This window comes from Podarcis filfolensis, assembly GCF_964270895.1.
Source record: "Podarcis filfolensis genome assembly, chromosome: 10".
NCBI classification, from domain to species: Eukaryota; Metazoa; Chordata; class Lepidosauria; order Squamata; family Lacertidae; genus Podarcis; species Podarcis filfolensis.
The window spans coordinates 32,275,976-32,287,624 of record NC_139612.1 but is presented as its reverse complement, the minus strand read 5'-3'; the positions used below and the strand labels follow the sequence as shown (position 1 = coordinate 32,287,624).

Below are 11,649 nucleotides of genomic sequence, written 5' to 3'. Positions count from 1 at the left end.
CAATTTGTCTTCAGTTTGGTTTTAATTATTTTTCTAAAGTTGTTGTAATGGCTAAACAATAAAAACAAAAAACGGATTTCATTTTTAAGTCAGATTTATTCAAATGGGTATAATTTAATAAAGCAAGCTCTCATCTGGAAAAGAAATTACCGGTATATGCACTTTCAATACAAATAGCCCTATAGATCTCAAAGGAAGAGCCCTGAGGCAAAGAATATTAAAATGTATGTTCCCTCTTACGTAAAAAAAAGAAAAAAAGAAAATCATTTAAATCTCAGCCCACTTATCCTCTCTCTCTCCACACCCCTTTCCTTTACAACTTGCTCACACTTTCCTGTGTTCTCACTCTTCTGACAATAGCTAGAATTAGTTCATCATCAGAGAGAGCTTTTCTCTGCTAGCTCTTTTTCCAGTTCCATCAATTTCTTCTTGCCTTATTCCAAGTTCCAACTTTTAAACCCCCCTTTTTTATATTTTTGCCATCTTTCCACAAACTTTAGACATCAATTATGTTGTAGTATTAGAACTATCTCGTGGCAATTATAACAAAAACAGCACAGATATTTTCTAAAGTGGACTTTTGTTGATGCATTCTACTATAAAATACAATAAATGTTTTTATCTAAGGTACCACTTTTTGCCTCTCTTTGCTGTCTCCTCTTTTTATACCTTTTCCATGTTCTCATAAAGCACAAACTTTTCACAATGGTTCTGTAACATTAGTGCAATTTACATGCTGCTTTGAGTTGTTATATTCACTTTATTGTGCCCAGTGTAATCCTATCTACACTATAAAAATCTTTCTACAATGAATGTTCACAAAGTTAAATGTCTGATTACTGTGTGAATGAGTGAAGTTCAAGGCATCCAGTGTTTTGCTGTCCAACTTTTGAAATATTCTTGTGATCTGCCTTGTAAGGCAATGACCCCTATTTTACCTTACAAGATCATGATCCCATTGACAAGTTAAATTTGTAACTACCAACTTGAAAATATTGACAACTCTGAATGGATACAGTCTTAAAAGTAGTTTGTGGGTCATAACAATAACATCCTACAGATTTTCTTAAGTATTATACGCCAGATTGAAAGTGTTAGCATCTCTGACCAATATAAAACTGCTGTAAAACAACAAATATAAGAGTACAGAAAACACATCTGTTTGCAAACAAACTAGATAAATCAAAAGTATATTAGAGCCTATTTTACAATCATACTACCTGAAAGGTTTTCATTAGCACAAGAGAAATTTCACATCCTGAGAAGAGTTGCATTTAGTTATACAGAAGTACAACTTTTACCACAGTTCGTTTACTCTTTCTGTGTAAAGATGAGGTTTCCGAAAGCTCAGAAATCCAGTTCCGGATTGTGCACCTTGCATGGTCAAGAAAAGAAACCTGCATTTATTGATGACTAAAGTGAATCTGCAGGCTGCCACCTCCTTCAGGTTTAAAAAGCAAAACATGCAACATTAAACAGAAGTAAATGAAATGAATGTAAAGAATGCTGTTTGTTCAATATGCTCAGGTAAAACCATAGCTAATAAGAATAGCTAAAGATATGGGCCAAATCAAGTATTCTGCCAATTTTTAAACTTTAGACACCAATAGTTTAGTGTTATTAGAACAATCACATTTTAGTTCTAAGAGAAACAACACAGATTCTTTCAAAGGCTGGTTTTTGTTGTTCTTTCTAAAAGAAAGAAAGAAAAAGATTTTGATCTTATGAAGTCATTCTAGCATTTATGTCCTAACTGCCTCAACACCTTTTGATGGTGCACAGAGAAAACCACCTCAAAAGTGTTTTCCACATCCTACAACATAATAAGAAGTTAGGAGATGTATAATGTTTAAGTCCATTGCTTTGATTGTGAACACAGCTGTACTCAAGTGACAGGTTAACACTTCCCATTTCCTTCAATAAATTACTAGATGGTAGAGAATGAATTGAGATCAAGCATACAACCTTGTAAGCAGCAGGTGAAGAAACTTCAGGCAGAACTGTATTCCATTACCAAAGCGATGTCAAATCAATACTGCCTCTTTCCAGTCTACTTTTCCTACAGTAACAGCAGCTGCTACAGAAGTGTAGCTTCAATAGCCTGATGATTCTTCGTGGCCTGTGTAGCAGATGTAGGAAAACCGATTCCAGTCCAGAGTGCATTGTATAGACTCCTTTAGGTCATAGCTTGTTTTAATAAAATATATGGGAGTCAATGCTTTCACTTCAGCCTCTTGGCCAAAATCCCCATGCTGCTCCCGGCAACAACAAAGCAATGACTACAGAGGAGAAGAGATTAACCGCATTGTTATCTAGGATAGGTTTTCCAGATATGTGTCTTGCATCTTTTGTCTGATGGTTGACAACCATTCCAGTACTTGTGTCTAAACCTGAAGAATGAAATACAATATAGAAAACAATTGGATGGAGAAGTCCTTTTTACCCAATAACTAGAATGGGTGTCATCAAATGAACATCTACCAACGCCCATAGATTAGAACTATTTGTGAACATTTATACACAACTTAAGACTTCAACCCTACATACAATTTCTTGTCCCTATTTATCTCAATGGCACAAATTGGTTCTTAGGTCATTCTGCTTCAAACAAACAAGATGTTACTCTTTTTAGGATTCAAGCATCATTGTCTTGGAGTGAGTGGAACATGTTCCTTCTGGCTATGCAGTTTGGTTGTTTACATTTACATTCCTCTCTGCCAAGTCAACAAAGGTTTACAGAATACAATTCCCCACAATATTTAATATTTCCACTGCTTATTTGTGGAATAGCAATTTTTCCAGTACTATCGTTAAATGATCTAAATTCAATCCGAAGCTGCAGAGATGAGACAAAATAAATGCACATAGAACAAGATTCTCAAAGTATGCCAAGTAATCAGAAATAGTTGAAGTCAATGCAAATGATGACATGCTTTGAAGTAAGCCTATACTATCATTACCAAGAGCCATACCCACCCAATAGGGAGATTACATCACTTTCATACAAATCTCAAAACAATTTATTTGGGGGGGGGAACCTTACCGCTGTATTGCATTGTTGCTCCTAAATAAGAATCAGTAATGGATCCCAGTAAACCAGCCATTCCACCAAACACAATAATGGGCCATTGTGGAGCAGATATATCCAGGTCATTCACAAACATCAACTGGGAAATGAAGTAAGCTACACCTACTGATGTGCCACCAAGCAAACTTGAGATTAGGCCCACTAAAGTAATGCCACCATTGGTACCTAAAAACAAAATTAAAAATCCAATGTAACTGGTATTCTAAACTTGTTAAACATACATTTAATGAAGACTACAAAAACTAATGGTAGATTTGTTACACACTTTTGGACTATGAGAAGAAATCTCCCCTTTTGCTTAAAATAAATAAATAAAACTGAATTAGATATAATTTATCTTATACTCTTTTTGCAGCAATGTTCCCAGTGTTAAAAGAAACAAGGGGAACTACAATGTTCTACAATCTGTTTAAATTACACTTCTTAAAGTCATCAGCAAGCAAACTGCATTAAGTGCAGATACAACCATTGGGGGTTTTTTTAGTTGAGAGCATTAAAAGATTGGGAACTGGTCACAGGCTTGGAAGATCTCTCCCCATAAATTCTTCTCTGCTTTTCTTTGTTAGCATTAACTTGAATGCGGCATTACATCACCACCAATGTTGACACTAACCATGATCAGTGTCAGCTTCTAACTCTGGTTAAAAACCATCCCTGGTCACCACTGCAAAAGGAAGGTTGGAATTCACATGACGGGAGGAGGAAGCATGCAAACCAGCAAACCTGCTCCTGATCTCTTGCTATCATTATGAAACCTAGAATGCCATGTTTGTCCCAGCATTTATTCTGATGACACGTTAAGTATTGTTACCTTAAAGAATCCAAACATGGACAATTTGTCTGAAGAAATAAGGGTAACTAAAATATAACTACCAAAATTCAGGGCAGATCTATTACAATTTTGAACACAAAGGAAGGTATCAGGCTAGATGGAGAAGACAACAGGGCTCTCTCCAAACAAAGCATGGCCCTTTTTGAATGAAAAAGTTAAGCAACTTTCATTAGAGAGGAAGAAATCAATACTGATGTCAACATTACTGTCTGTGCGACTGAACTACTGGACCAGCACCTCCCTCAGCTGTAATCTCAACTAACTGGCTAACTGGCTACTGTAATTTTCAAAAGCAGAATTTTTCAAAGCAACCCACTCTAGAATATATAATATATGCATACACAGTAAGTTCCAGTCAAGCTTAAGGAAGGACATTATTCACTTTTGGAATATGAGCATAAGCTTCAGATACTGTGCTTCTCTATCAAAAATTCAAAATATTTCCCTGTCCAAGAAGACAGATGAATTTTGAATACAGTAGTATTTCTAGTAAGGTTCTGATAAAAGATTAATGGGTTTTTCTGCAACAGGTTGCATAAAATCATGCCCAAATGGGACAGAATGACTCACAAGATGCCATAACTCTTATCATTTTTGGACAGTTTGACCAGTTACACTCAGTTGTCACTGAATCAAATGTAGAAGAATATGATAAGAAAGGGTCAAGCTACAAATGAGCTAGCACAAAGCAGCCTTTTCAGGCCTAATTTAAGGCTACGTAAGCTATATTAAAAGTACACCTCCAAGGTTTCCCAGGCCACAAAAATGAATTTAGCAGGCTGCCCACAAACCATTCATCATTAAACTATGGTACTATTAAAAAAAAAAAAACAAAAGCAGAAATTTCCTTACCTACTGGAACTTTTTCCCAGGTTGTTATCAATCGGGGTTCACTACTCATGACAGTGCCAATCTCTGAAGCCCACGTGTCTCCAGCACAGCAGGCTAAAGCACCCAGTAGTGACAGGCACATCCAGGATGCTGTATATTGTTTGGAAAAGTCTATAGGAATTTCGCCTGGACCACTTTCAATCATGTATAGCAGAGCCAATTCTGCAGGTACACCACCATTGCAGAATACTTGTACCCAAGTTCTCTGCCCACCTATGTACAGAAAGGGAAGACACAAGTTCTTAAGAGGAATTTTAATATGCAATATCCTTGGAAGCACACAGAAAAAGAATAAAAGCTAGACTGTAAAGTGTTTTACATTTCAATCATTGTGGTTTTCCTTCGTAACTAGAAGTAAAGATCATTACTAGTGCAAAGTACTTCGTTCAGGTACTTGCAAGTCACCCACCAGAAAGAAAAGGGAGGCGAAAAATAAATTACATAGTGCATAGTCCGTTTATCGCCTTAATTAAAAGTCAAAATGCATTTTTTGTAATCAATTGGCTTTAAAATTGATGTTTAATTCTCACCTTCTTTGTATTCAGAATCTATTTGCTTCTTTATTTCTCCTTTCCACTTGGTGAGTTTGGAGGAAGTAATAAAAAACATGAACATGGCAGCGAAAAAGCTGTAATTTGCCACAGTGAGGATAAATCCAACTACTAAACCTAAAAGAGGGAAGAGATGGTGTCACAAGTTATGTACTCTGGGAAAATTAGTTCAAAACCAGCCTAGACTAAGATGAAAATGTAAAGATAATATTGTTCTGTCTAAAGATTAAAGCAGCAGAAAAATCCCAACGATATTGCATCTTTTGTTTACCTATGCAAATGGTGAGATAAGAAAATGTGCTATAAAATAAAATTCCTAACATACAAGTGAAGATTGCAACAAACTGTTGCAATGTAGCCCGTGCATTTCCAGTATTCTAGCCAGTCATGATAGATTACTCCATTCCATTTCCCCTCCTGCTGCCACTGAACTTGCTTTAGGAGTGGGGTGAGGAATTTATGCAACTCCCTGAAGTATCTTCCTCTTGTTTTTCAATAGCTTTGTTTTGGTTACACAGATAATAAACCTGAGCTCACTTTTAGCACATGAGTCCATAACTACTTCATCATCTTTGGGCAACAGGAGGAGTTTCCCCAAATATAGCACTTTTTGCATTTTTTAAAATAGTAAAGTTCTGTTCATGTCCTTTCTTCCAACTGTTCATTTCCATTCTTTATTCTCATTTCCCTTCCCTTTCTGGCACTGAACATACTGGTCACATGAGTCTCCCTCTGCCAAACCAACACCTGCATTAAATTTCCTTTCAGTTTTGATCTTCACAAGTCTTCATGCATGTCCCATCTATCAAATGTTTTTTTTTCTTGCCTCAGTATTGCAATTTTCATTTTTCCACTTGCATAATAAATGCTGAATTGGCACAGCAGGTCAATAAATTAGATCCCATTCATACCTACTCCCTTCAGAAATCTTGGAGGATAAAAAAATAGACTGTTTTAGCTTCTGCTAGATGAAATTATTATAAATAAGCACAGGACTACAGGTGCTGATTCCCTATTGGGAGTGAATCAATGAACATAAGCCTCTCCCCATCACCATCTTTTCCAGCTAATATAATCGGCAAGTATTCTCCTTGGCAACCACACCTCATCAATGTTATACACCACACCTAGTCCATTGTGGGCAATAAATATACCATTTACATTAGCAAGGTTATGGTTGCTTTAAGTCAATTGGATGACATTTATATTGTTTTGTGAATGAATCTTCCCTGCAATAGAAATAACTTCAGAATGTGGTAGAGACACTACATTATTTGCAAAATAGCTCCTACAAAAAAAGTAAGATGAAGTAGCACAAGAATATTAAAGCCAAAATTATGAATGGCAATACTGATCATTCCACTGAAGGGGGTGGGGGGAGAATCAGGAAATGTCTAAAACTATATGTAAGCACAACCAAACTTAAGACAGAAGAACATACCTCCTATTGCTCCACTATGATCAAGACTTTTTTTCTTAAATCCTCGTGAAGCTATTATCAGGGGAATTAAGATTGAAACAAGCCAACGCCATGGAGAAATAGGCCTCAAAGTACCTATAGAGTAGTTTAAAAACAGCAATATGTCAGAATAGCAATATGTCTTTCTACATTCTTTAACATTCTTTTACTACATGTGTTATTATCATCTCGTTTCCTTATGTACACGACTGGACTGAGTTTTCTACAGGCTTTTCTTTCTGCACAAATATGGGTTAGGCTGAATAAGTAGCTGTGAGTTTTTATGCTCCTCTCCCACAGAATTCCTGGCCAACATTGGGGAGCCCTTCAGAGCAACACCCTGTAAAGCATCAATTGGAAGGAACTTTTACACTCTTAATTTTACATGTAAATATGCATTTCTTATCTAACAGTCACATGAAGTTATTTTTAATTATGTAAATATTTACATATTTACAATTGAATTTGCTTGTATTCTTTGAAAATGAAATATTAAGAAAATATTAGGATTAGCAGCCAAGTTTAATAAAAGACTGTGTATGAGTGTTGTAAACTAAAATGTATCATCCATTAGTAGCAATCTAGACTTTACCATAATACGTGCTTGCAGTCATAGACACAATCCAAAAAGATAAAGAAATGCAAATAAGTACACTCAGTATGATAATATTTGTCATCATTTTGAAATAATCTTTGTTGGAGTCGTCCCAAGAAAACAATATCATGGAAAGTCCAAGGCTGATCACCTGTGTATAGAAGAAACAAGAACAAGCTTTCAGTAATTGTTTTTTAAAAAGTGTGCAAATTAAACAATGTGGGAAAAGGTAGCTTGCACATTCAATAAAGGCAGAAGAAGCTATAGTTAAATCAGCCAGCTTCATAAGCCAGTTTGAAGCTGGCTTCTTTGTCAAGTACCCATTGTTGGTTATATACCTGGGTTCCCATTTCAAATTCAATGGTAAGCCAAAATTCTTTGAAACGCAAAGTAATCGTGGCAGGCATCCTCTTCCCAGTTACGCAGGGGAAGAACAAAGGAAAGAGAATGCATGCCTAACATTTTGTTTGAGCTCATGGAGGCTCATCCAATACATACAAATAAATCCAATAAATAACAAATAAATCTGCATGTGAAGGCCTGCTGCACAGAATCCTACAGACCTGACTAATGAACAATTCAAATGTCCTTAGTTAACAAGGCAACTTCTGCTGCAAGCAGCAGAATTTTGAAAAAGAGTCATTGTATGGAGCCAGAGGGAGATATAATATTTTTTCCATAGCATAGGCTCTAACAGCTGCTCAATAATCGTATGGAGAGAGAGTTGCGGCATGATCAGGCAGCAGTATGCCCAACAACTTAAACTCAGTTTTCCTCTTCTGTGCAAAGCTACTAGAAATGGAATCAAATGCTAATAACATGCTATTTTGTACCCAGATAATGGATTAGGAGATGAGGTAGAGCTTTAAAATAGAGGAAAGGCAATGACCTGCTTCTCTTCTTTTAAAAAAACAACACAGTGCTTCTTCACTGAATGCACAACAGTGTTACACAGTAGATGAAAAGGTATTAATGAAAAGTTTGCAAGATTGACATGGTAGGCATGAGAACAACACTATTTGGCAAATACACTCACATAAAATATCCAAACAGGTGACTGGAGCTTGTACACACCAGTCAACACGGGAATCACAATGCCTGCACTTTCCTTATTTGGAGGATGTTCCATTCTTGGAAAATGCAAAGCATATGACACCCATTGTTGGAAAAATACAGTATCATTGGTACAGAGCATACTTGCAAGAGAAGTTGTATAGCGTGAACACACTCATGCTCTGGCACTAAAAAAGGATAAAGTGGGGCATATAAGTTAATTCACTCTTCAGCCTTCATACAGAGTTTAGCCCTTTCTGCTGCATTCTTCTTAGGTTGGTAGTCTAGCAACCAATCCTCTCATGCTCTAGTAGCACATCCCAAACATCCAAATATTTTGGAATCAGAGTATCGCTACATTTGATTGTCTTATTTGCTCTGTTCCTCTTTGCACACTACAGACATCCAAGCAACAGTACAGTGGTACCTCGGGATAAGAACTTAATTCGTTCTGGAGGTCCGTTCTTTACCTGAAACTGTTCTTAACCTGAGGTACCACTTTAGCTAAGGGGGCCTCCCGCTGCCGCTGCGCCGCCACCACACAATTTCTGTTCTCATCCTGAAGCAAAGTTCTTAACCCGAGGTACTATTTCTGGGTTAGCAGAGTCTGGAACCTGAAGCATCTGTAACCCGAGGTATCACTGTACAAGGGAATGGAGGGCTAGAGCACTTATTCAAGGAGGGGTGCTGGACCGCCTTTTCAAAGAACAAGCTGAAGGAGACACTGTTCCGTATATAACGTCCACAGACATTAAAAGGAACAGGATCAGAAGGTTAGTACCTTTATAACATACTACAGACCCATGTAACTAGGACTGGAATGCCTAATCAATTAATTGCTTAGAATGTGCCCCTGAATTGTGTTCATGCCTTTTTCTTATCTGGATGGACTATTCTCTATCACATGGCTGGAATGTACATGAGGCCCAAGGCCCATCTAGTCCACCATCATGTTCTCATGGTAGTAAACCAAGTGTCCTTGGGAATGAAGGCCACAAGCACTCTCTCCACTTATGATTCCCAGCATCTGGTATTCAGAGGCATATTGCCTCTAGTAGCAAAGATAGAACATAGCCTTATTCCCATAATCCAGAGCAGAAGAACCTTTTCAGAATGTAAGGCTAGAACCTTAATTTCCCTACTGCCAGCCAACCACCTGTCCATCACCTGGTGTCACCATGACATCAGGTGACGTTTCCCCTTTGCAGCTCACCTTGACTGCAAAACACATTGCAAAGGAAAAGCCCAGCTGATGCTAGCATGGCTTGAAGTCACTACCAATCAGTTGATCAATGCTGACTTCGAGCTCTACTTTCAGCAGGGATTGGCTCCCCGCAGGAACTACAACTGGCAGCTGGGGGACCAATCCCAGTGGGGCTTACATTTGAAAGGCATTAAATACAAGCCCCGCCTGCCAAGGAATAATCAGGAGCATATTTTAAAGCTCCTGATTGTTCCTCAGCAATCGCGTCTTTATTTGCTTCATGCCCTAATATCTTGTGTGATGGTAGGTGTTGCATGGCTTAGGGAAACAACATTATGGGGCAGATTAGAACCCCTGTTGGGCCAACGGTGCCCCATCACTGCCACTGTCCTTTTGTATGCTGAGAACCGTAACAGCTAGCAGTTTCAAACCACAAATCTAGTGTCACTTTAATCAGATTATTGTGGGATAAACATGGAGTATACTCCACACTTTGTGTTGATTGATTGCATTGATTTGCATCCCACCTTTTGGGGTACAAATCCTTCCAAGGGATCTCACAAGTAAATGCATTATATAAAATCACAATAAGGAAGTATCCAACACATAACAATTCAGAAATACTGCCCCCCGTGGGACAGTATGTGGTTTCTAGCCCTATACAGGCGTGGGGGTGGAGGAGAATCTGCCTGGAGGAGCCTGAAATGACCTTCTTTACCTGTCTCTCTTGTCCTCCTTTTCTGGCTCTGGAGCCAATGTGGTGTAGTGAGAGGCAGTGTGGTCTAGTGGTTAGAGTGCAAGAATAAGTCCTGGGAGTCTACAGCTCAAATCTCCAAATCAGCTGTGAATCTCACAGGGTGACACTGGGCCAGTCACTCATACTCAACCCAACCTGGCCTACAGGATTGTTGTGAGGACAAGCAGGGCTTTTTTCTGGCTCTGGAGCCAATGTGGTGTAGTGAGAGGCAGTGTGGTCTAGTGGTTAGAGTGCAAGAATAAGTCCTGGGAGTCTACAGCTCAAATCTCCAAATCAGCTGTGAATCTCACAGGGTGACACTGGGCCAGTCACTCATACTCAACCCAACCTGCCCTACAGGATTGTTGTGAGGACAAGCAGGGCTTTTTTCCAGCTGGAGCTCAACTCCAGCACCTCTCAGGTGGGCACCATTGCCATTCTAAGAGAACAAGGGAGAAATTCACGGTGAACTCTGGCACTCTTTTTCTAGAAAAATAGAGCTGAGGGAAAGTATGTAGGCCACCTTGAGCTCCTTGGAGAAAAAGGCGGGAATCACAGAATTGTAGAGTTGGAGGAGACCCCCAAAGGCAATCTAGTCCAACCCTTGGAGGAAAAGTTGGAATAGAAAGGTAGCGAAACAAACAATCGCCCACCTACTCATGTGTGACAACTAAAAAGGTGACGTGGCTATGTATTTAATGCTTTTATACCCTGCCTTTCTCCATCCTGGAACCCAAGGCTGCTTGCATGGGAAGCTACCTGGTTGTCTCCCCTCCAAGCAGTTGTCACGTGTCGTGTTTTCAGACCACCGGTCAGGACTCGGCAAACCCCTAAGACTTTGAGGCCGTGCAGGGCAAGCGCTCTCAGCCCGTCTACACGCGTTACAAATGAGGAAGAGGCGAGGACCTCAACCTCGGCAGGCGAAGCATCCCGCTCTCCCTTGCGCGAAAACCGGACATGAAATGGCGAGCCGGGCACGTCGGAGAGGAGCCGCGGGAGCTTCTAAGCCTTGTGCCCGGACAGGGGTGCTCCTCCGGGGCTTTCTACGCACCTCAGCACCGACGCCGGGGCCTCGCCTGCTTTCTGCTGACCGCGTGGGGGTGTGGGAACCGCCGCATCTTCCTCACCCGCGCGCTGCCAAGACGCAGAACAGCAGCAGCGGCAGCCGCGGCGCTTGGAAGTCCCATGGCCGCCTCGGAACAGCCCCCCCCCCCCCCGCCCCGCGCAAAGGACGCTTTGG

General features: G+C 39.6%; 1 protein-coding gene across 2 annotated transcripts in view; it reads right to left on the bottom strand.

The window, feature by feature from the left end:
- Positions 1-76: 76 nt before the first annotated feature.
- Positions 77-11,649, bottom strand: part of TMEM19 (transmembrane protein 19) — a 36,845-nt gene continuing 25,272 nt past the window's right edge. The window contains exons 1-7 of one of the 2 annotated variants that reach the window (XM_083574688.1): positions 11,537-11,630; positions 7,414-7,567; positions 6,804-6,917; positions 5,342-5,479; positions 4,773-5,024; positions 3,044-3,253; positions 77-2,390 (exon numbers count right to left, since the gene is read on the bottom strand). In XM_083574688.1, the coding sequence (XP_083430814.1) occupies positions 2,227-2,390; positions 3,044-3,253; positions 4,773-5,024; positions 5,342-5,479; positions 6,804-6,917; positions 7,414-7,567; positions 11,537-11,596 (1,092 nt within the window). In that variant the 5' untranslated portion in view covers positions 11,597-11,630 and the 3' untranslated portion in view covers positions 77-2,226. Of the gene's footprint in view, positions 2,391-3,043; positions 3,254-4,772; positions 5,025-5,341; positions 5,480-6,803; positions 6,918-7,413; positions 7,568-11,536; positions 11,631-11,649 lie in introns of those variants that run through there. The other variant, XM_083574689.1, reaches the window with a different exon arrangement.